A 25,849-nucleotide genomic window follows, 5' to 3' on the forward strand; every position below is an offset into this window, starting at 1 on the left:
GTTAGCACTTTTAATAACGTGAATTAAAATTTACTTAGTGAGATAAGTAAAATCTGTCGAGAAATCGTTCAATAAAATAACTTCAATAATATGAAGATCAACGAAAAAATGATAACTTCGATGTAATTTATGCACAAGGCACACGTACCAAAAGAAAAAAAAAAAAAGGTTTTCAGATGCGTCTTTGGAAGTTAATTAGGACTCACTTTATCGATGTAAAAAGTTGTAATCTTTGGTACATTAGAAATCCGTCACAACGTGATCACATGCTTACAATTTCATTCTAATTGTGCGTTTATCAGGTTTGTTTACGAGTTTTTTACGTGCCGAAGATCATACCTTTTTGCAGCGAAAAGCGCTCTTTTGTTTCCCAAAACACATATTTTACTATTTGCGTGTTTATAACGCTCGTTTTGTCATTTATTTCAAAATTAGGCTTTTGATTTTGTCTGTTTTAATTTTGTCCTAACTTAAAAAAATAAGAAAGAAAAAGAAACATTTCGTTTTACAGAAGCAGTCTGCTTTCATATCTTATTTTTAAAATAAAAAACAACTTGAACTATTTGCTATTGGAGGGGGTGGGGGGGGGGGCGTTACGAAGCTCGTCATTTTGACTGTTAAACATAATTCAAGTAAGATATTTTTTACTCTTAGAATATGTTTGATTTGCGTGTCGAAAGGGAGTGCGTCAGTTATTCACCGAAATATGATACATAAAATAACTATACACATGGGAACTCCAAAGATATTTTTTAGGAAGTTAGAAATTCTCAATTTATCAAATAGAACTCAACTCCAATTTTTGCCGCGGATTAAATTCAAGTATGAACACAAGTACATCTGAGGAGAAAAAATATTTGAGCATTTGAAAAATTCCGACATTGCAATTGTCTCCAAATTTGCTGAATCAAACAAAATTGGCCGAATAAGGATTTTCTGGGCGGTTGCTGTGACCTACCATCGCGGTACCTCTGACTATATATACGCAATAAAGAATGTATAACTGTTTTATATTTTAAACCCTCTTCAAAAATAAATAAATAAATAAACAACGAAGTTAAATTTTGTTTGCATGAACTAGAAAAAAATCATGTATTTGCGTATTTTTGACTTAAGAATGTTACTTAAAACTTGAAAGAACATGTATCCGAATTTGGCTGTACTTTCGAACAGAGGGATTAATTTTTCCGCTCTTTATCTCAATCCATTTTAATGATGAACTTAGTTTATCCATTACAACAATTATATTTCAGACTACGGTTTTGCTTTTTTTTTTTTTTTTTTTTTTTTTGACTTTTTACTTTTTTTTTCTGGAAGTATAACGCAGTAAGGTGCTTAGTTCATCACTAGAATAATTTATTTCAGAATACAACTTTTTTTCTGCATTTTTACTTTTTTTTCTTGAAGTAGAACGCAGTAATGTGCAAGAAGGCAATCGAAACACCCTTTCGGGAAAATGGACTAAATAATTGAATAAAATACTAAGATTTATAAAGCACTTTACGAAATATTTAATTTATTAAAAGAAAAGTGAGAATCAAAAATATTTTATTTGTTTCATGAAGTTTAATGTAATGAAACTATAGTTTGTAATTTTAAATAATTTTAATGAATTAATAAAGCATATTTGAAGGAAATAAGAGCACTTCAAAAAAAAAAAAAAAAGAAATGAAAATATAAAGTGCAATGAATCCCAAACTAGCACATTCTGGAAGCAAAAAAAGTGTTTCTCTTTGAAGAAGAAATAACGTTCAGTGGTCATCAAAGGTGATCGTTACCACGCCTTCTCGTTAGTCACCTGGCTGTTGCGTATTCAAAAGAGCATTCTGCCGGACAACCGCGAATTCCTTTATGTACCGACGGAGGGAAAAGAAAGAGCAATACAGGAAAAACAACTTTTCTTCAGCTTTTCTCTCCCCGGTATGCGCTGCATTTTAGACGAGATCCACCACGTTTGACTGGGTAAGTATAAATGAATAATCACTATCACTTCAAAATCTTCCATAACAAAATAGTAAGGTAAGCACACCATTCAATGTAATTCTAGGATATTTTATTTCCTACAACTTACCAAGACACATAAATGAATAAAGGAAATTGGTAGTGTAAGTTTTCAATAAAAGGAAGGGTGTCCACGCTCCTGGAAAGTCATGGCGTGATCGAAAATGGACAAGGAAAGTCATGAAAAAATGCTCAAAAATCATGGAAATTGACAATTGAGGCAATGAGTGCAAGTGGCAAAATTAAAAATTTGGAGATAACCAGTACACATGGTAGGTGAACCTCTCCTCTATCTTTGGGCAAGGGATGGGTACTAGTTGCCCTGGGAGTTGCTGCTATACAGCATGATTTAGAAATAAATTTCAATGAAATAGGGATGTTATACCTAGGATGTTATCTTTATACGCGTTTTACTCAAAACTTGAAAATGTCCACTTACTTCCATTTGCTCCTCACTGCCTCATATGTGATATAAATTCCTCCATTCGTATTTTTACTGTGAATTGTTATTTCATGATTGTGTCTATATTTTTGGGACAAGGTGTAGTTTTTGTACATGCAAAAATATTTGCTTATTAGTAATTAAAACAATCTTCTAAATGTGGTCTGAGTTTTACTAAAAGATGTTTTTAACTAAAAATTACCGGGAATAAGTGTATAGTTTATATATTTTTTCCACTTTGAATTCCCTAATTTCAGAATTTTTCTTAAAGTTATTTTCCCCTGAGTTTTCAAAGAAAAAAAATGCGAATGAAAAGCTGCTCTCAATCACTTAATAATGTTTAAACAGTTTCAAGATCTTTTAATTTATTTTCCTAGTTTCAGAAAAGTTTTATTCATTATACAATAAATACATGAAGTTAAACTAAACCTTTCAGTCAAAATTTGTACCAAATTAGCTGTATATTATGTTGCTGCGTATTACTAACAAAGCTAGTATCTATTTCACTAAGTATGACACTTTTTTTTTTTGTTAAACCAAAGTTTGTTAATTTTTTAAATTTAGTCAGTATTGGTCAGTATTTTATAAATTTTGGTCAGTAAAGTCAGTATTTTTGACCCTCCCAAACAGTTTTATCCCCTGAAATATGACTCATAAAACTGCATAATGTGAGTGAAACTTCCAAAAAATTGTGGAAAAACTGTTTGAAGTTTTCTTTTTCTTTTTTGCTGATAATGAAAATTGATTTCGTTTATCTAATTAAGTTATTGTATTCATTCTTATATAACACTCCAAATGTTTTGAAAAACTTACTAGCTTTGGTTTATGATTTCTTACTTCTAGTTTTTATCCTTTGAACACGTTTTACTCAAAACTTGAAAATGTCCACTTACATCCCTTTGCTTCTCACTGCCTCAATTGATCCTGGATTTTGAGTTCAAGAACATGCATATTTATTGAATTGCACAGATTAGATTAAATAATACGCATCTTGGTCATTTTTTACGCTATTACGCGTCAATCCCGATTTTTCACACATTTCGAAATCCGATTGCATCCTCTTCTTTAATGCTCTCGTTTTTTTTTTTCTATGTGAATTTACCATTTGGACATTTATAATTATGTATTTAAAATTATTTTAAACCCTCCTTATATCTCTAATTGTGTAGTTGATTTTTTTGACTTCTAATTTGGCCAACGCGAAAATTTTAATTCATCCGTGTTGATTCAAGAGACTCATAAAAATTATCATTAATTCTCAGCTGTGTCTTAAGTTAATGAAGATTTTAGAAAATAAAATTGGTCTGACGAATTAATTACGGACGTTTTGAATATAGATAAAATATAGAAATCAGGAATTTTCAAAGGTTAAATTTTCTTAAAGTCCGTAAAGGTTACATATAACTGTGTTTCTACAATATTAATTGCGACAATTGAAACTCAATGGAGGAATTTTAGAAACAGTAAAACGAATGTTAAATAGATCTGGCATATTACTGACAGGTAAAATTCCATCCCTTATCAGTGAAATTCTGAAATTACATCAATATTCACCATCAAATCTGTTGAAAACAATGCAATCTGTAACAGCTAAAATTGCTGCCATTCATTCTTTAAGAGGACTTATGTCACAACCACAATTGAGATTTTGGAAAAACGAATCTACGGGATGACAAATGTTTTCAACTATCAACATTCATGATGTTTAAATATTCGATAGAACACAAAGGGATGGTTTCACTCTATTATTTTATTGACAGCTTTCGAGAGCATATTTTTGTGCTTGCAAAGTAGTGCTTGTCAGCTGAACTCACTGAACTACTTTGCCAATATTGAGCACAAAGGGAAAACTTTCATAATGTAAGAGGAAATAACGGATATCAAGAAGATTATTCAACGCAATTTTGAACATAATCATATTAATATGCACATCAAATTTGCTCCACGAAACTAGGCAGAAGGATGGAAAAAGAATATTTCAATGGAGGGCGTAGTTAATGTGTATGAATAATTTTATTCAAATGTGAAACTTTTGCTTCGTTCTCAGTTTCTTAGTTTTTATTGATTTTTTTTACACCAAACTTTCTTTCGCAAAAACAAGACGAAAGAAAGAGGAAAACACCAGAAATAATTTCTTACGATAATGATTTTATGCATACGAGCTTCACTCTTAATTATTTTGTGCTACTTTGTTATATTATTTTTAGTTATCATAAACCTGTTTAAAATGAATCTGTCTTACTTGATTTACATTTCAATCACTCTAAACTGGGCTTTCAGGTTATGGATTATAGAAAGGTCCTAAGTTCAAATTTTATTTTAAATATAAATATATATCTACATGTATAATTAATTTCAGTAATGAAATGTAATTTAAAGTGAGGTAATAATCCTACAAATTGGTTAGATTAAGTCATAAAAATTCTTGTAGAATACAGTTCATTTATGAATGAAATAAACCCTTTTTATTGAATCCTGAAAATTTTCATCAGTGGGACTTATGCCCTTCCTGCAACAATCGATTAAACTATTCTGTGGTGTTAAAAGCTGCAGTTTCTAAGCATTCATATGGTAATGATCGTCAAATTCGTAAAAGTTGTTTTTAAATTATTTTTAATAGTCTTTTATACGGCTATTTTTTTCCTCGTTTTATGTAAAACAAAATGAAAACTTTTACTGTGCACCAATATCATGAAGCGTAATTTAAGCGCTAGTGTAAAAGCGACTGAGTTCTTTTCCCGCCTCACTCACTCTTTTTGAAGCTGTTCGAAAAGGTGACACCCTAGTTTTAATTTAGCTTAGAACTTCGCAAACACTGAATGAAAGACGCATTAAATGTTATTCACATATTTTAATGCATTTATTTCTCCTTCAGACACCTCTAAATTACGAAACGCAACAGAAAGTTAGAATTATCACAGTTTAATTTCAAACATAGATGGTTGTTTTCAAATTAATTTAGTCACGCTTTTCAAAAATTAAAGATGATAATCCAATATTGAGAGATTTGTTTTTAATATCATATAACATACACTCTTTTCAAAAATCATCTTAACAATAAAAAAAACGAGCTGATGTGTGCATCACATGATTTCCTTTTACTCCAATTTAATGTCATTTCCCCATCATTGGCATTTTTAATGTGATTCAATAGTTTACTCTCTAAATATCATCAACAGTGGTAAAATTGAAACCAAATAAAAAAAAAATTAAATCGCCAAATTTGTCGCCAAGTTGGTGATAAACTTGGCGACCAAAAGACTGGCCATATATATTGCCAAGTGTCCGTCAAATTATAACACCACTTGAGTTTACATCGAAATTAACAATGATTTTCCTCCAAAAAGGGGCAAAAGACCCCTTTAAGAACACCCGAATGCAACCAAAAGAAGAGGTGCACAACTAGACCCCACTAGGAGTCTACGTATCAAATTTAACTTTCTAGGGCATACCGTTCTTGAATTATGCGACATACATACGCACATACAGACGTCACGAGAAACCTCATTGTAATTAACTTGTTAATTGTCAAAATGGATATTTCGGGAGGCTATACGTTCTTAAGCACTTATCCACGTGTGGTCGAGTCGAAAAAAAACATTCATTCGGGGGTGAGTAAAATGGAAATTAAGGTCGATTTTTGAGTGAAATTTCTTTCGCGAATACAATACTTCCTTTTTTGTAAAAGGAAGAAAAAAAATTTTTTTATTCTTTTTAAAACGCTAAAAAAAGAGAAACAGCGACCGTAATACTTTACGTCTTAAAAGTAGTTAGGGTAAAATTATTTTTTCAAAAGACGTGTTTCGCCCCCCCCCCCCCCCCGCCCCCCCGTTTCCCTCTCTCTCGATGATTAGTTTTCAAAGTTAACACACAAAAAAACATTAAGACTAAAAACCATGTGCTCTGCCAATAAAATATTTGAAAAGAAAACGAGTTGAATTTGAAATTTGTAAATTAGTTGCAGTTAACTGTTGCTTTAATACCGAAACCTTCTTTTTAATAAACCAATTGACATATACAAGATGTGATTCAGAAGTTTTAAGACTGATTTTTTTTTCCGAGAAAGGAGCGCGCGCGAACTGATGCGGATAGGCTGTGGAAGTAGTAGGGAGTGTCAGTGAACGAACGGAAGCTGTGGCAAATGGCTTCGGCACACTGGAGAGTGCGCATCGCTTGTTGCGTGAATGCATGTCATTGACCTCGGTCAAAAAGTGGGAGATACGGGAAAATATTTTCACGTTGGAGTGCTTCGCTGCTTGAGGGATCGAGTCTGCCGCGTCCGCCTGGCGATCAAGGGTGATTGGATTCTCTTCCACGACAACGCGCCTGCTCACACGTTGCTCGCCGACGACGAAGTTTTGGTCAATTTTAAAGTGACCTACAGCCCCGACTTGCTTCCAAGTGACCTATTCATCTTCCTCTAATAGAGACAGGTCTAAAAAGGAAGTGATTCGAGTCCATCGACGAAAAAAAAAAACAGTCCAGCAGGCTTCAACGAGAGCCCTTGACAGCATGTCGCCCGAGGACTTCCACAAGGGCTACGAACAATGGAAGACGAGCTGGCCGCGTTGTGTTGATGCTGAAGGATCATATTTTGAAGAATTTTAGTGCGCTGTACTTAAATGTCCAATAAATTTCTAGTTATGAGATCAGTCTGGAAACTTTTGAATCATACTACAGCCGACTCACAGCCAGTCGCATCTTTGAAGTCTGTCGTTACAATGCCATCGGTGGTGAGTCGGGCCTGAGCAGCTATTGCTTTTTCTTACTGTTTCTTCATTTCTGTCAAGATGGCGTGACATATTATTAGGCCTGTCATTTCGATTTTTTCTGGGGGAGAGTGGCAAAACGTATAAATTCAATGCAATTTTTAGAAGACAATAAAACTACGCCAATTTGTATGAAACAGTACATTAATTTCTAAATTGCCCCTCCTGACCCCCCTAAATGACGGGTCTGCAGGTCATTAAAGTTGGAGCTGTGAAGATACTCAGTGGCGCATAACACATTCGATGTTATTCGATATTTTTTGTTATTAAGTAAGCGTTGTTACGTATGTTAGTAAGTTAATTGATTAATTGAAAGGGAAATTAACCCTAAATATGTGATTTTCTACGAACTCATGGTTTTTATGAAGCGTCAAGAATCTGATATTCTTAAATACATAGTTGAGTTCTTTGGCACTTAATCAACATATTTCAGTCTCAATCTTTTTCAATTTTACATGAAGACTGATGTTTTAGAATATTTATTATCTTATAATAAAGCTTCTTCTGAAAATTGATACTAAAATTAGTTTATGGAAAATAATGTTCATAATCAAATGTTCGCCATTTCAAAACTTTTCAATAGATTCATTTAAATCTAAATTTTCTTTCTTTATTTTATTGTAATATTTTAATAAAGAACACTGCCTTATAATCCACCACAAATATTTTTATCTTTAGAATAGTTTTATTTATTGGTAATGTTTTCCGTTTTCATTTCTTCAATAGATAAATAGTGTTTTTCTGGTGGATATAATTCGTATTCTAGTTACGAAGCGTTTGGCCAATCGTAGCGTAGAAACCACGCACGTCAAGTAAGAAATTATTCTTTGTATTTCTTTCTAATTATTGCATATTCATAACAACATCAGAAATTATCTCGAATTCTGTTACCATGTTTGATCGGCTAAAAATGCAAAATGAAAAAAAAAAAATGGTACTTGTAAAAAGACGTCAAGCTGCTTTAAGTGTTATACGATCAAATATTTTGTTTCCTTTTCGCCCGGAATGAAAAGTTACAAAAAATGAAAGACATCGGGGTATGAAAATACTTTGTGAAGAACAAGACTAGATCGTCAAATTGATAGCTGTTGAGTATAGAATAAAAAGGTCACCGTCATTTTAGTCCTTTTTCGATTTTATAAAACTTTAAGTTAAAAACTCGTGTTTATAATAATGTTATGTAAGTGGTAAGTCCACTTTTCGGAAGACCCAAAAACCTTCTTTAATGAATTTGGAAAAAAATATTCTAGTTCTAACAACAGGAAAGTTGATGAAAGCCCAAGTTGTGCTGGCTCTTGCAAAAAATGTAGATGATTAAGGCATGAATAGAGAGTAAGTGCAAGTTGACCAGATAGTAGTTGCAAAATTGGAGACTAAAAAAGCAATAGGCACATAACACTAACATACTCAACATGAACTCGAACATACTCTAAGCAGTATGGACATAATGTACAATTAATGTCTTATTGTTCAAGCATTCAGTGTCCCTGCTCGGGAAGCAGTTTTATATTCACAAATACCCTTTAACACATAGTTTGCTGACTTTAAAATCGTTAATTTTCTTATAAACTTGAAGTACGGGCGTCCTTTGTATAACACGGAACTTCTACAACACGGTACCAAATTTGAGATTATTATAACACGGTTTCGATATTACACGGTACGAAACTTGAATTTAATGCTTCATGGTTTTGATACAACACGAATGGTATATTTATAAAAGATAGAATGTCATTTTTGCTTACTATATTCTGTTAATTTTTGCTAATAACTCTAATACATTACTTTGTTTTTATGAAACTCGGTTTTGATATAACACGGTATACATCCCTTGATTTACATTATTTCTAAGTCTAGTACAGGGTTGTTCAAATTAAAGTTCCCCAACTCAGAGGCCTGTGCAGGATGTTCTATGGGTCATAATGTGATGAAATTTTGGAAACAGACACTTCAGATTATGCGCTCGTGATTTATTTAAAAACAAAATAGTACTAAAAGTTGCCGATAGATGGCGCTGTAACACAAGTAATTGGGAAATTTGCATATTTCAACAACGTGATTTGCAGAAATAAAGCTTCTGCGCAACGTATGCAAAAGATGAGCCCTACAAAAGTGGAAGGTAGAAGACAGGCGCTGCACAGGCAGTTATTTTCAGCCTCGCTGGTACACAATGGTTACTTTGAAAGACAAAGCTCTATTGGTCAAACTTTTTTACCAGAATGACGAGAACTCATGTGCTGCTTTAAGAGCATTCCGTCGGCTGAAGAACATGCGCCGAGGACCGATGTCACCACGCGCTTTAAAGAAATGATGAGGAAGTTCGAAAGATCTGGACAACTGGGAATTTTGCCAGGTAGAGGACGCCATGCTGTGAATTCTGCACGCGTATAAGACGTTGCTTTGGCGGTCGTGGATACCACTAGACAATCGCCACATGGTGTTGTCAGTGTGCCACGTGTTTCTCGTGCTGTGGATATGCCCTATACGACCGTCTGGCATGTGATGCGTCGATTCCTACGCTATTTTCCTTACAAAATCCAGTGTTCATCAGCTGTCGGACGGGGACCCTGTGGTTGCTCAAGTGAAATTTTTAATGCAACTAATAAGTACAATCGAATCCGTTCAAAAGTGGAGGGGCGACGCTTTGAAGACTAGTTTTGCAATAAAGGAAAAAAAATGTAACAAAGGAATTATTCAGATAAGTTTTTTAAAAAAATACAAGAAAGATTTGGTGTGCAGCAGAAAAATATTGTAAAGAAGAAACTTGAGTAGATATCAAAAACTGGTTTTTCAGAAAAAATATTCGATACCAAGTTGCAGCTTTTTTATGGAAATTAAAGCGGAAAACTTAAGGCTATGATTCGCATCCAATGCAATCACAATGCGCACGTAATTATGGCAAATTCATAATATGTGTAGTAGAGATTTTATTTTTTCTTACGATGAACGATTTTGTCCAGCTGAACTCATTACCATATGATTAAATAAAAAATGTGAATATGATTACAGAAAAAATATGTATAGTGAAAAGAAAAAAACTTCTGAATTACAACGAAAAAGCCGAGAGTAAAATAAGAATAATAACTATTCCCTTGAACAGCAAAATGCTAATTTCTGACATGAACTGTCCATGCTTTCGCCGCATAGTTAAAAATCCGTGAAAAATATTGTCTTCTTAAGTATTTTGCACCCTAATACATTTAAAACTCAATTTGACCACCAGTTTATCTAGGTGGAATAAATATCAAAACATGTGTTTTCTAAACTTCTATTTCACGTTAGGAGAAACCGCAAGCTATCATGTTGTCGTGATTGTTTTTTTTTAATGTTCAAATTTGTTTCACAAAAATTTACTTATTTTCTAATCCATACATCCATCCTACATAATCTGTTACGCAAGTTACACAATTAAGGTGCTATATTTAAACTATTGATCCCTTCAATAGTCAGCGCAAGGTACTTCTTGACACTATTAACTTCATACATTTTCCTAAATTTACTAGAAGGCAAATATCCAGTTGGATCTAACTATTCAGTTTTGGAAAGTCAGCCGGAATTTTTGAACATAATTTTACTTTTTAGCTTGGCAGTTTAGCAACTACTATTTAAAATGAGCATTTTTTTAGAAATTCTTCCAACGACTGAAATTTTTGTCGAATTCTACGAGTTTAGCATGAAAAAGATTCTCCCCCATGTTTCGAATTTGAAACGAAAACTCACAGAGAAGACTTTAAAAAAAGCTACATATTCTCGGTGAACATGACAGTGTTAAAATACCTTCTTCTACTTTTATAGATTTTTTTTTCTTTAACCACTGATAATCGTTAGTCAAATGGTGCTGAAATGACTTTACCGTACATTTGGGGGCTAAAACAATCTTTATAAAACGAGAAAATTTTCCATAAAGAGCACGACAAACTGAATATCAAAGCGCAGTTCACTAAAAATGTAAAACAGGTCAGAGGCGGATTTACCATGTCGCAATTGTGAAAGGGCCCACGACCATGGAGACCCCGAAGGGAATAGAAAGACGCACACGGACGTGATTTTTCGAGTCATAAACTTGCATAAACGGAACGTTTTATCCATAAATAACATAGTAAAAGTCATAAAATCGATTTAAAGCAGAAATTTCCAGTGTAACGTATTTTTGATGTCATTCTCAACTTTACTAAAATTTGCGGTTTCCCCTATTCATCACCGAAGATTTAAGAATTTAAATTCTGAAACGTATTGAGAGAAAGCCTTCGAATTCCCTCTTCTTAAGTCTTCCAAAGATTACCTAAAGCTGAGTTCTGAATACTTCAGCTTTGAATATTTTTTGGGAAAGGAGAACCCCGAACCCCAAGACGGTTCAAAGTTGAGCTTTTAAGACTCCAGTTTCGGAATTTCGCCTAAAGAGAGCCCCCTCCCTCCCTCTTGACATTGCCAAAGACAGCCTAAAAGATTTAAGACTTCAATTACAAACAGTTTTCAGGAGAGGGTCGCAAATGCCCTTTAACTTAAGTTATTTAAGTATAGCCTCAAATAGTTTTTAATACATCAGCTACAAAACATTTTCATGTTAGAACACCAAAACCATCTCTCATAAATTCACCAAAGATTGCCTAAATTAGTGTTTTTAAGACTCCAGTCTTCGATTCTTTTTTAAAACCCACTTTTATATCATTAGAGACAGCCTAAAACTTTTTGACTTTTAAATTTTTAAGAGTTTACACTGGAGAAATATCGAACCACTCCTAGCTTCAAAAATATTTTCAATTCAGTTTTTCGATATTTTTTACTGTAACCCGTGAGTAACCCCACACCCCCTAGATTGTCCAAGATATCAACGTTTTAAGACCTTAGTATAGTGGGTTAATTTGCGGACAGATTACCCTCTTTGCAAGAGCAGCAATTTTTCGCAAACTCGTGCTGCCGCTTTTTTTCTCCTTTCCTTTCTCTCCCTCCCCCCACCCATATTTCCATTCTAGCGAGTGTTCGAATCGATGACATTAGAATTTAATGATTCCTCAAGTCATTGTCAAAAATGCAGGAACGGTTTTCCCATCGGTGTTTCCAACCAGCTAGAAATCCCCCCCAGGGCCGGACTAATACTCCGTCAGTCCGTGCCCCGGCACGGAGTAAAGATTTTTGAGGGGCGCAAAATTGCCAAATCAAAATATGAAAAATATTTGCAACTGAGCAGCTGAAAAAAAAACTAAGTTCTCTGGAAAAAATACTGGCACCATCTACAAATGAAGAGGGCGCATCGCGATATCCCTTTATCTATTCTATAACCGTAGTCTGCACAAGTTTGAAGTAAAAGGTGTTAGTTCTTTTATACTAATTACAGAGACTTTAAAATCATTTTGTCATAAGCAGGATCAACACCAGCAGGGGCGCCTCGAACTTAAATTTTTAAGAGGAGAGAACTTTTCTGCCGAACGGAGCTCTAAACTTTGCAGAATGATAAATTATGGATATTCACACATGTGCTTACATCTTTAGTAAATAATTACATTTAGGCATTTCATTATTTCAACTAATGGTACCCGCACGGCTTTGCCTGTAATAGAAAAATTAAAAGGTCTTTTGGTTCACCTGTATATTTACAAATAATGTATGGTGAATTTTCTCGCCACTTGGCTTGCACTCATGTTACGGTTCCACGTTATAATTTAGTATCTCGCCAATTGGCTTGTGTCCATGTTACGGTTCCACGTTATGATAATTTCGAAATTTACTCGTCAATCTTATGATATTTTTGTTCTTAAAATTAAAATAGAAAAAGACCACATCGAATTTTCGAAAAATCGCTTTGAGGTGCACACCTCCATGCTACAAACTAACTTTGTGCCAAATTTCATGAAAATCGGCCGAATGGTCTAGGCGCTTTGCGCGTCACAGAGATCCAGACATCCAGACATCCTTCGGATATCCAGACAGAGAGACTTTCAGCTTTATTATTAGAAAAGATTATGTCTCCAAATTTTCAGAATCATCAGGCAAAATGTCCCGAATTATGAAATTTTTGGAAGATTACAGTGACTTCCCATCGGAAAAAAAATTTTCGCGGTTTTTTTTTTTTGCAAACAGAAGCGAAAATTGAAAAATCCGACGTAAAAAGATTTTTTACAAGGTTTAAAAATTTTTATTATGACGGGGTTGCGAAAATTAGAGCCTCGCGAAAAAAATGCTCTTACAGTATTCAGTGCAATTTGGAAACTCATGGCACGCTTTAGACTAAAAAATGTATAAATTTATAAATAAACAAGATAGCGTCTGGGGTGCTGATGTTTTTCTGTTTCTGTTTTTCTTACTTTCGTTTTTTTCTTACCATGAAAATCTCAAAGCTGAATGCTGAAAAATGTATATGCCGTTAAAATATGGTTGAAACAGATAAATCAAAGTAGAGAGAGAGAGAAGTGAGATTTAAACGATTGATATGAAAAGTCGCACTAGAAGTTGTTAAATGGTTGAAGGGAAAAAACGAAGGTTAAAACAAGAACTCTGCAGGAGATTAATGAGACACGATATTTAAAATGAAACATAGTAGAAAAATGACCATAGTTATCACACAAAAGTCAAAAATAAAATAAAATAATAAACACCTCCGTCCAAATCAATAAAATATACTTCTGGGGCTGTAAGCGTTTGAATTCAAACATGTTAAAATGTAAGAAAAGGGTGAAAATTAAAAGTTTTAATATTTCCGGTTTTAGGACTGTATTCTGAAAGAATTCCCAGGGTTAGGTGAAACCCTAGAACCCTAAAACCTGATCCCTATAACATCATCAAAGATTGTCAAAAGTTGTTTTCGAAACTTTAATTTTGAAAAATTTCCGAGGAAGTCTCCGCAAATCTTACCCCTTACCCTAACGTCATCAAAGATTGCTTACAATTTGCGTAATTATAATTTCAATTTTGAAAAAATTTCGCGGAAGTTTTTACAATCTTCCCTTTCCACCTTTAAGGGTCGACTTTTGTTTAAACGATTTCAATTTCGAAAAATTCCGAGGGGAGAGGCACTAAATTCTTCTCATCCTAACATCCCGAAGATCGTATAAAACTGCGATTTTGGAAATTAAAACTTCTGACAATTTACTAATGAAGATTTCTCCAATCCCATTCCTTCTCTTACAATTACTTACAATTACGTATTTTGGACGAAAAATGTATGGGGGATGATCCCAGATCCCATTCCGTTCCCTTACTTTAACAAGTGTTGCCTGCCGACCGAGTGGTGTAATGGTTAGGCGTTGGCATCTTACGCCTGAAGACAAAGGTTCAAACCTGGCTTTAATCGATGGATTTTCAAGATGAATAAAATAGACAGAGCCCGGGTCGTATGATTTTGCGGCATGTGAAAGATCCTTCGATTATTCGTTTGGCTTGAAGTACTCTCGGGAAAATTAAATTCCCAGCTCAGTTTCGCATTGTAAGAGCCCAGGTACCTCCACCTGATACGGATGCTACATCGGGAGATCGCACTAGGTGTACAAAAGTCAAAGCCTCTAACACAGTCCCATTAGAAATAAATTTAAAAAAGACAAAGATTGCTAACAACTGCATTTTTTTTTTTTTTTTTTTTTTTTTTTTTTGGAAAAGTTTCCTCTCTAGACGCTTTGACAACCTTTTCTTCCCTTCTCTTTTTCAAATTTTGTGTACAGAATTAAAATTTCGAATCGTTTAAAATTTTGTTTTGAGCCTCAAGTTCGAAAAATTCCAAACTAAGGTCCCCTTAACATTCCTTCTCTTCCATCATCAAATCATCAAAGATTGTCTAAAATAGCGTTTTCAGAGCTACTATTCAGAAAACTTTCCAGGGTGTAACCCCTAGACCCCCTATTTAGGCGCAAAATTTACCCATGACGCAATGTTCACATTGCTTTTTTTTCTGAGCAATCACGAATTGCTTATTGTTTTCACTTGACCGTTGAACGACGTCCCGTCCCTTGACTTTATTTTTCTATTATAATGAAGGCGTCCACGTGCCTCGGAATCGAATTATTTAGAAACGACCGTCGATTGTACACAATCTTTTTTTCGCGAAAAAAGTATTCAGCACACAACATTCAGCACATAACAACCAGCCCCTGGCATTCATTTGAATTTTAAAGTCTTAAATTCTAATTTTTGTTGCGATAAGAGCCATTAGTAGAACCCAAGGAGTAGAGTCCTATCGCAATTCGTGATTGCAGAAAACATAATCTGATTTCAAAATTTCAAAATTCGAACTGTTTTATTTATTTATTTATTGTGGTTGGGGAAACATTTGCGCTGCAGTTCCTTGCCAGAATGGAAGTCGATGCTGCTTGGCCGTGGAATATCCTTTGGACGGATGAGGCCCATTTTCACGTGAATGCGCACAACTGCCACATTTGGGCAAGTGAAAACCCGCGAGCAATTCATCAAGTGCCCTTGCACCCTGCAAAGGTTATGGTATGGTGTGGTTTCACTGCAACATTCATCATTGGGCCTTATTTTTTTGAAGAATTGACTCCAAGAGGATTCGAAACCTGCTGTCACAGGAAGACGATATCAGGATATGTTGACAACGTTTGTGATTCCTGAACTGCAACAACGTGGCCACCTCCAAGACACGCTATTTATGCAGGGATGGTGCACCTCCCCATATTCTTCTGGACGTTCAACAGGTGTTACGGGCAACTTTCACTGATGCACGTGTGATCAGTCGCTGTTTCCCAACAGCTTGGCCTCCTCGCTCGCCTGATCTCACCCCATGCGACTCTTGGTTGTCGGGATTTTTAAAAGATCAAGTCTACCGAGAAAATCCAGCAACCTTGGCAGATCTGAAAGACTCAATTATTCAGAATGTGCGTGGTATTAATGTGCACTTATTGCTTTCCGCTGTGGAACACACTGCTTTACGGATGGAAAAAATTGTGGAGAACCACAGCAGACATATAGAACATCTATAGAATGTCTTGTTGATCTGCAACGCCACCTATCGGCAACTTCAGGTACTATTTTTTTTTTAATAAATCACGAGCGCATGATCTGAATTGTCTGTTTCCAAAATTTCATCACATTATGACCCATAGAACATCCTGCACAGGCCTCTGAGTTGGGGAACTTTAATTTGGACAACTCTGTATAACACGGTTTCGATATAACACGGGGAACACGGTTTCGATGTAACACGATACATCTTAACCTGATTTTTCTCCTGCACATATAATTAGTATTAAAAATAAGTAAAAATGCTATTTTAAAAAAGTCTCGTAAAACACTGTTTCGGTACTTCACGGAACAAATAAACCGTGTTATCCGAGGGACAACTGTATTTAACTTTTCTTTCGATCTTTCAAACATAATTGTGCTTGCTTATTATTATTTTTAATTAAAGTTATTTTCACAATTAAATTTAATTGAATATGTTCTACTGATTTTTAAACTTTGTTTTTCATTCCAAACACAAAAGAAAATAAGTTACTCATAGGTTTGAATAATATTTACCACAAAAATTGTAACAGAAGCTGTTTGAGGAATGTGGTCCGACGTATAATTCGTTTGACAAAGTTCCGTTTAAAAAATAAGCTAAAAAAGGTAATAAATTGAACATTTTGAAAACGATTTGAATGATAAGAACTTTCTAATCAAGCCAATGGTGGAAAACTACGTTGCTCATTTTACATGTTCAATGAGATGAAAAGTAGAAAAACGGGCCCTAAATAACCTTTACTCAGCTAGGGACCTTGTAATAATTTTGATACTTCTGATTGGCCTACCGACGTAAATGCGTCGGCCATGTTTTTTCCTTCACCCAACGCATGTGAGCAAATTCCATTCCTCAGAAGTTCTGAGTGTTCGTTTGAATGTCCCCCTCCCCTCCCTTGAGAAATGTCTATAATTAGTGTTGCATTTCGCAACAAGACATTCAAGCATGTAAAACAAGCTAGTAAGGAGATGGATGACATTTTGAAATTAAAAGTCAATCAGCAGTCTCCAAATTTTTACATGGTTTCTAGCAAAGTAAAGGTTAGATAAATAAATACCTTTGTGCTGAATAGTAAAGTCAGACCAAACAACGTAAGTAGAAGCACAAATTTGTGCTTCTACTTACGTTGTTTGGTCTGACTTTAAAGTAAAGGTTGTTTACATGCTGCCTGACTCCCCTTATTTACAAAAGTTACATTGACTTCTGTTCCTATAAATCAGTATTTTATTTCATATCGTTTATGCAGTTATACCTGCTTCCAGAGCTATTCTTCTAGATAAATTTATTGTTACTACGCCCAAGAAGCTAATATATGTTGTCATGCATAATCATTTTTTGTTTTTACGACTAAGTTTAGTTTATAAACATTCTGCAACCGAACTAAACGCATTTTTTTTCTCCCTGAAACAGGAAAGCAGTCAAGGCAACTGCGCTCCTGTTTCCTCTTCTAGGCATCCCCCATCTTCTCTTCTGCATCAATCCAAAAGATAGCGGAACTTTAGAGGATGCTTACATGGTGGTGAATGCTTTTGTGAAATCGTCGCAAGTAAATAAAACTATTGTTTATCACTCTTGTTTTCTTCGTCAGTGTATTGTAATCATTAAGTTTAAGTTCTTTAAGTAAGTTTAAGTATTAAGCTTTTATTCCTTAACTGGTGAAGGAATTTCTCATAAAGTAATTGGGGGAGGTGGAGTGTATGTATCTCAAACGCAAATATAAAGGAGCAACGATGAGGCCGAACGCTTCTGGGGGACCCTGCACTGGCATTGTTTTAGAGTTGAAGTCCTAAAAACGGTATTGTAAGCATTCTTTGACTCTGTAAGAGTGAGGAATGGGGTTCAACGTTCTTTTCGGGAAGGTTTTCGAAACGGAAGTTTAAAAAAGGCACTTTTACACGATCGTTCGTGAAGCTAAAAACTTTCAACGGTGTTCCACTGGACTATTTTTGAACTTGAATACATAAATACACGGCTGTAGACCACCTAAAAAATTTTAGGGGAAACATTAAAGTTATAGGACTTTTCAACAGCGATTTTTCGATATTACAGTTCCAAAAAACCTATAATTGGGAATCTAGAACAGAAGTTTTCAGAAAATGAAAGAATTCTATTTGAAAAATAAAGAAAAGAAATTTCAGTGTTCAGTTCGGAAGAGAGTTTTGGATTTTAATTTACTTGAAGAGCAAGTATTGAATGAAACCTAAAATTGAGGATGATTTGCGGGTTTATTTATGTGTGTGTGTGACCCAAGATGGAAATAAATTAACATTGGTCAACTTTGTAAAAAAGAAAGCTCAGAGTTCCTCCTAATGCATTCTTGTGGTGTTTTTTTTTTTTTTTTTTTTGTACTTAATGGAATTTTCGGAATAAAAAGTGAATTAAAATTTCTTGATTTTAATTTAAATTACCTAAAATTGACGGTTACCTATATTAACAGTTTCACGATTAAACTTTAACTAATGCAACATATTTTAATCAAACTAAAGTGTTTTTTTTTTTTTTTTGGCAATACTCATAGTTAATTATAAGCAAAAAAGAATATGTATGCTAAAAAAGGTTGAGGACCCCTGTTTTACGTATCACACAACTTGAATTGTCAACGCATTATTACTTGAATTGTCAACGCATGTGTTTGCCAGGAACCTGCATGTCATGTTTCAAAACAGTCTGACACCCCTTTCTTTGTGCGTCAATTGTTTTTAGAAAAAATGTCATATTTCTAATTATATCTTTCACAATGTTAATAACATAAAAAGAAATATATTAATAAGGTTAAAATTGCGTTGTACATTATTTCTCTTTGTACAACAACAACGCAAAAGTCATCATTTTCAATTTAACAAATTCAGTATACAAAAACTTCTGAGCGAACGAAAATTTTAAAAAGCATATTCAAACTAAATACTAACCTTTTCTCATTTCATGCAGGTTAAAGTTATGAAACGAAAACCCCATGTTAAATTTCGTTTAAATGTTTTTCGGAATATATTTCGCAGATGAAATAAAGTAACCCATGTTATGTTTTACAGGGTCTCTTTGTATCGGTGTTGTACTGTTTTATGAATGCAGATGTAAGTATTTCCCCAAAGATTTTAAGCAATGTCATGTTCGCTTTTTTATTGATTAGAAAAATTAAGGGACTATATTTTTCACATGCATGATTAAACTAGAGCAAATATCAAAGGGGTGTACTTTAGTCGTTGTGTCCTTTTGCGCTCAAGATTCATGAGGCTTCAATTTTTATCGCTATCAAAGAGTTGAAATCAGATTTTTAGCGATATCTTTCTAGAGGACATTTAAAAATTACTCTATCGTATGTAAATCTAAATATGCTTCAGGTAGTAGAAAAAACCATAAACAGTAACCGTTTCACCTACACATGTTGTGCACCTCAATAGACATCGCATAAGACAACAAACAATGGAAAATAACCGCTTTACCTCTCCATGTACTGTCGATTTTCCTTACATGAAACCTCCCGCGAATTTGCGCATGCGTCAGGTCTACTTTGGTTTTAAAAAAGTAGGGGTGGTAACACGAAAGTAAACGCATAATAACGAAAATAATATAATAACGTATTCAGCAGTTCGTCCAAAGTAGCTTCGAAAAAGATGGAGATAATAAATCCCAGCGGAACGTGCCCATCTTCAACCTATCACCCCTTTTTAAAATGGAATCGATCCCAAGTGACAGTTTTCGCATTCGAGAACAGAAGTTACGTCTTAGTAAGCAGCAGGAAGCTCAAGCGGTAGACATTAACCGACAATAGTCATCTCACATTCATCAGCGCTTGGCTGCAAGATGGGCGAGGAATTAAATCAAATAAATTTTTAAAAAATAATCTTTCACTCCCCAAATTTTGTCTGCATGCATTCTCACAAAACTCACGTGTATGCACACAACCACCCAAAAATTCTAATTACAGTGAGAATTTTTCTTCTCATTTTATTGTGCAGCTAGGGCAACGGCACCAGTAACAGACATGCTTAAGACATCGCTCTCAAGTCAACTCAATTTTCTGAGCCTTTTAATGTATTTAAACTTTTATAACTATTTTTCTGTTATGAAAATACATCTCATCTAACTCTTGACTGCTTCTGGAATTTCTGAATTAGTTAATTCCATTTTTGTTTGCTTAATTTCGAAAAAAGGTCCGATCCCCAGTAACAGAGAACCCGAAATGTCTGATGATATCCGGTAACAGATAGGATAAGGAAAAAGGATGAGTAATGGACAAAAAAATTTCTCTTCAAAATGTGCAAAAGTTCTTTATTTTTAGAACTAAAGCCTTATTAAATTCAAATGAGCATGAAACACCAGCTAACCTCGTGGTAGCTGTTCATAACCTTCCACCACTGCCTTGTAAATACCAACTGGCTCATAAAATTCACTCTAATAACACCGTATTCATGAGTCACAGCAACATCAGCTTTACGGGACCTAAAATTCTTATTATTAAAATCCAAACTTACGACTGTCTGTTTCTGGAGCCTTGTCTGAAACGGGTGCCGTTACACTACAATGTTCTTGAAAATAGAATTGACATTGAATATTACAAAAAATGTTTGGCATAGAAATGACGTTGTTATGCCTTTTGTTACTCATTGTTGTTTAAAATACTTTTCCACCACAGAAGTCTAAAAGTTATTAGTTTTACAAAATACGAAACTTGAATGGGTCATTCTAAAAAAAAAAAAAAACGCGCTTTTTTAGGTCCAGGGTGGTTAGTTTCAAAAATATCCATTTTTAAGCACTTTTTTTTAATGAGATTTAGAAAAATATAACAAATTTTGAAAATGATCAATACAAATTAATGATGTTATAAAAATTTTTAAATGTTTTTTTCACTGAACGGAGGGATACTTGTATCCCTCCGTTACATGTCCCAATAGATTTCTTCCCATGTACTTTTTCATTTATTTACTCAATACAAAAAAAATGTAACAGATTTAATAGTGAAATTTAAATCATTTGATGGTTTTCAATAGGTTAAAAGAATTATGTTGTAAAATAAAAAAATATATAGCATTCATAATCTTTTGAACCCCTGTCACAGTATTTCTTGTATCCTCCGTCCAGGATTTAATTAAGTAATAGAATTTCTTATAGGCGGCAGTACTGGCAACTCATCACAGAGGTTTAGAATCACACTGTAAAAAATTTCGGAAAATTCTCTGAATATACAAAAAAGCTTTCCGTAATACACAGATTCGTACGCCCTCAGCAGTTTTCTGCTCTTATCAAAAACCTTTCCCGTTTAACAAGAAAGTAAGAGTCGACGCATGCGCAGCTCACACGGCAATTTTATAATCCAGCACCAAATCCAAACTGAAACTCGTGAAAGCACGCAATGAAAACAAGTGCTGACTCAAGTGCTGAACTCAAGTGCTGAAACAAGTGCGAAGTAACACTCATCAAGGGGATCAGTAGAAGTTTTGTTCCTCGCATGAATTCACTGAAGATAATTTTAAAGTCTTATATTTTCTTGCTAATGTATCGTCATGAGATTGAATTTGAAGCTATGCCACTTATTTTTAAGTACGAAGTGCAACTTCTCGACGCATGCTCGCGGAAGGAATACAAACTGAAATTAAAAACCAAATAACTGCCGAGAGGACGCCATGTAAATTCGTTGCGTCGCATAACTTGTGTAGGTAATTTACTTTTTTCATGGATACTTTTCTTCTTTCTACCAAATGGGTAATTTTTGTAGGCAGAATTTTATTCTGTCATAAAAATCACCTTTTTGGTGACCAAAGCCTGCGAAAGACCACCACCGACGAATAGGTAAGTCGCTTTGCAACTCTATTACTTTAAAGTGATTTAGTTCATATAAATCTCGTTAAAAAAACTATTTTCCTCAGTACCATTTTTTCGTTGTGAACTATTGCAATTTGAAAATATTTTACATTACATAGAACACATATTTAAAGTGCAAGTGTGTCTAATTTATTCTGTAAAATTTATGAATTGAAGATTATAAAAAACTTTAAATAAGTGTTATTGTGTACTTTGTTTTTATGTGTCAATCTCAGTTAATATTTGGCTGAACATTTATGTATCAAGCATTATGAATTAAATGTTATAATATGCAAATTGTCAGGTTTGATAGTTCGTCTTTAAGGTTGCATGTTTTCATTCTCTTGTAAACAGTGTAGCTAGATTGTATGAAGTAAAAAAAAACTATCTCTTGTAATTAGGAACATAGTGCTTCAATATTATCTAAATGACGATATCTATTTAAATATTTGCATTAGCGAAACGCTTTAAATTAGTTAAATGTGTATTAATTTCTTTAACAAATAGATTCATATATGTCTTTAAAAGTGTCTTCATTTTTTTTCGTTTTACGAGCCTCAATTTTACCAAAAGCAAAAAAAAAAAAAAAAAGACTTAATAAAATAAATAATTTTGTATTTTTACACCATATTAAAGTATTTGACTTATAATTTATATGATACTTTGATTTATAATGTATATGATATTTTGATTTATAATTTATATTATACATGAAATATTATTTATCTCAGCAGAGCTTCATTAGTACGATTTATTTTAGTTGCAATGTACCTGCCCTTAAGGGAAAGAAGCTGCAAATATAACAAACAAGAATTATTTCTCAATAATATATTTTTGTATATATATGAAATACACAAGCAATGAAAACAATGAGAAAAAGAAAATTATAAGTAGCAATTATTAGAATAAAGTTGAAAGGTTGAAAACGGAGCTCATCAGCCGTGGAAGATTCGATAAATATGGTCAAAAGTCCAAAAGATATTAAACTACTTGCTAAATAGAGAGTGTTTAAGCTCTAATATATGCATTACATTGAGCCAAACGCACCATATGCTAAACTATATGCAATAAACAAGAGCTTAAACCTAAAATTAAAAATAGGGGCTTTTTACCTCGGCTAAATTAAGAAACAAGTCCCTATAATTTGTCTTCCTCAGGACAGTACCTACTGCATGCATACTAGTTTAATGTAGGACAGTCAGGAGGAATGAGTCAGTGGCAAAAATGGAACAGCTGCATTTACATGTCAAAATAAAAAGTAATATTATTTCATGTCATTGTTTTAAAAGTGATCATTTTTAAAAAACTATGTTATTAATATACAATGTACATATGGGAAGAAGACGAGAGGCGTTCACCACGCAGACTGTGCCATTGACATTTTCAGGGGGCTGCTTTTTTAAGGAGGGGGGGGGGGGGCGCTTTATAGCATTTTATGGGTGCACCATCACTCTTATGGTGGGGGGGGGGGGGATTTTCGTATATATGAAATGGAATAATCATGTAATAGAGTTCAATGTTTTAATAAATAAAATATATATTGCATTTTGCGCACACTGTAAAAATAAAATCAGTAACCTGTTTTGAATAAGTATTTATATTTGTGATGAGCTGGAAAAGGGCAAGAACAGAAGAATCAACCCGAATGGTTCCAGCAGGGGGACTTGGTGTCATATTTAAATTCATCAATTTCTCTGTTGGTACTTTTCGGTACACTTTGTTCGTCAGAGAAATTGACTTGAGGTGAACGAATTCCGGAACGCGAAGGGTAGGAAAGTCCTGTCAAATTTTATCCGAAGATAAAAGCTATCAAGTTTGATACAAGATATGTTTTTAAGTTCTGCATTAAAAATACAATATGTTGATAGTTTTGTCTTGAAAATATTGAGAGAAAAACTGAAGTTTAAGATTGTTTAACAAACAATCCCCACTTTTCAGAAGGTATCCCCCCTCCAATTCCCCGACGATTTTGTGATTAGGAATGAAACTACTAGATTATTTCATAATTTTTCAAAAATTTATAACTGTGCATATGTTATGCTGTTAACCATGCTATTTGTCATTAGAAATTCAAAAAAAAAAAAAAAAAAAAATCCACGAATGATTCTAAAATTGCTTGTATTATTGCTCTTAGATATGAAAGAATTGAAACTGATATGGTATGCAATACTCTAATAAATAATTATATTTTAGAAAAAATCACGGAAAAAGGATTCCGAAATTCTTGGAAACGTTTTTGAAAATTGTTTGGAGAATTCCGAAATACTCGGAAACGTTTTCGAAACTTTCATGAACCACAGCTGCACAGAATACTCAGAAACATTTCTGGAAATTACGGAAAGAGGATTCCGAAATACTCAGAAACGTTTCTGAAAATTACAGAAAGAGGATTCCGAAATACTCAGACACGTTTTTGGACATTATAGAAAGAGGATTCCGAAATACTCAGAAACGTTTCTGAAAATTACAGAAAGAGGATTCCGAAATACTCAGACACGTTTCTGGACATTACAGAAAGAGGATTCCGAAATACTCAGAAACGTTTTTGAAACTTGCATGAACCACAGCTGCACGATATACTCAGAAACGTTTCCGGATTTTTTTTTACAGTGCACAACTTAGCCCTTTTCAACCCTGGGTCTTCATAGTGAAGCTAAAGAACTTAGTGTGAAAGAATTTCAGCATTATTCTCTTTGAATTCAAATAGGTCCTTGACTTTGTGTATCCTCCGTTCTTGATTTAAAAAGGAAAGAATCGTTTGTGTACAAAAAAAAAAAAAATAGTTAAAATTGAATCACTTTTTTAAAGTAAATTCTAAATGACATGTTGCGTTAACCCTAATCAACACAATGATCATAGCAAAACATAAGTATTTGTATTCTCCGTTTCTGTGTCCTCCGTTACAGTATAGATGTAATGGAGGATATACAATCAGAAATGCTGCATACAACTTTCTTTAAAAATCCATTTTAAGAAAGATGTGTCCATTTTAATCAGCTCAAATCGTGTTCATTATCATACAAGATGCAATGTTTATTTAAATGAAAAGTTTAAAAATAACATTAAAAATATATCTTTACTATCCGTTAACCTCCGTTTACCTCTAAAATTTTAACTATAAAAGAAAGTTACAAAATAACCAATAAAGAATGACTAACTATGTGAGAGTAATAAGGTGTCTAAAAGGGACAATATAAAGTGACTTTTTAAAAAATTGAAGATTTTTTTTTTCCATGTATTCCAACTTCAAAAACCTACGTTTTTTTTTTTTTTTTTTTTTTTTTGTATAATGACCCGAATGTAATATTCTATTTTTCCAGGTTCAAATGGCATTGAGAAAAGCCTACATGCGGTCCATGACACGACGCAATCCTAATTATCGGTACAACTGCCGCAGAGGGTTGTCTCAAACGTCAGGAACGTACTTGTCATCGCAGTCGGAAGGATCCTGTTCAACAGAATCCAGTCGCAAAAAGAAGCCTGCATCCAGAGCTATTATTAAGCTCCAGGAAGTTCCTGGTAAAGAAGTGTCTGTAATGAGACCAGATAACAGAATTGAAAGCCGAATTTGAGCTTTATCAGTATTTCATTAAATAATTGCTCAAGTGAAATTTTTAATGCAACTAATAAGTACAATCGAATCCGTTCAAAAGTGGAGGGGCGACGCTTTGAAGACTAGTTTTGCAATAAAGGAAAAAAAAAATTGTAACAAAGGAATTATTCAGATAAGTTTTTAAAAAAAAATACAAGAAAGATTTGGTGTGCAGCAGAAAAATATTGTAAAGAAGAAACTATGAGTAGATATCAAAAACTGGTTTTTCAGAAAAAATATTCGATACCAAGTTGCAGCTTTTTTAAGGAAATTAAAGCGGAAAACTTAAGGCTATGATTCGC

At 33.9% G+C, this 25,849-nt stretch overlaps 1 protein-coding gene across 1 annotated transcript in view; it reads left to right on the forward strand.

The window, feature by feature from the left end:
• Nucleotides 1–25,527, forward strand: part of LOC129216465 (corticotropin-releasing factor receptor 1-like) — a 61,084-nt gene extending 35,557 nt beyond the window's left edge. The window contains exons 6-9 of the mRNA XM_054850679.1: nt 7,939–8,024; nt 17,567–17,702; nt 19,186–19,227; nt 25,276–25,527. Of these exons, the coding sequence (XP_054706654.1) occupies nt 7,939–8,024; nt 17,567–17,702; nt 19,186–19,227; nt 25,276–25,527 (516 nt within the window). The remainder of the gene's footprint in view (nt 1–7,938; nt 8,025–17,566; nt 17,703–19,185; nt 19,228–25,275) is intronic.
• Nucleotides 25,528–25,849: the final 322 nt, after the last annotated feature.

Source organism: Uloborus diversus, chromosome 2 (genome assembly GCF_026930045.1).
Source record: "Uloborus diversus isolate 005 chromosome 2, Udiv.v.3.1, whole genome shotgun sequence".
Lineage (NCBI taxonomy): Eukaryota > Metazoa > Arthropoda > Arachnida > Araneae > Uloboridae > Uloborus > Uloborus diversus.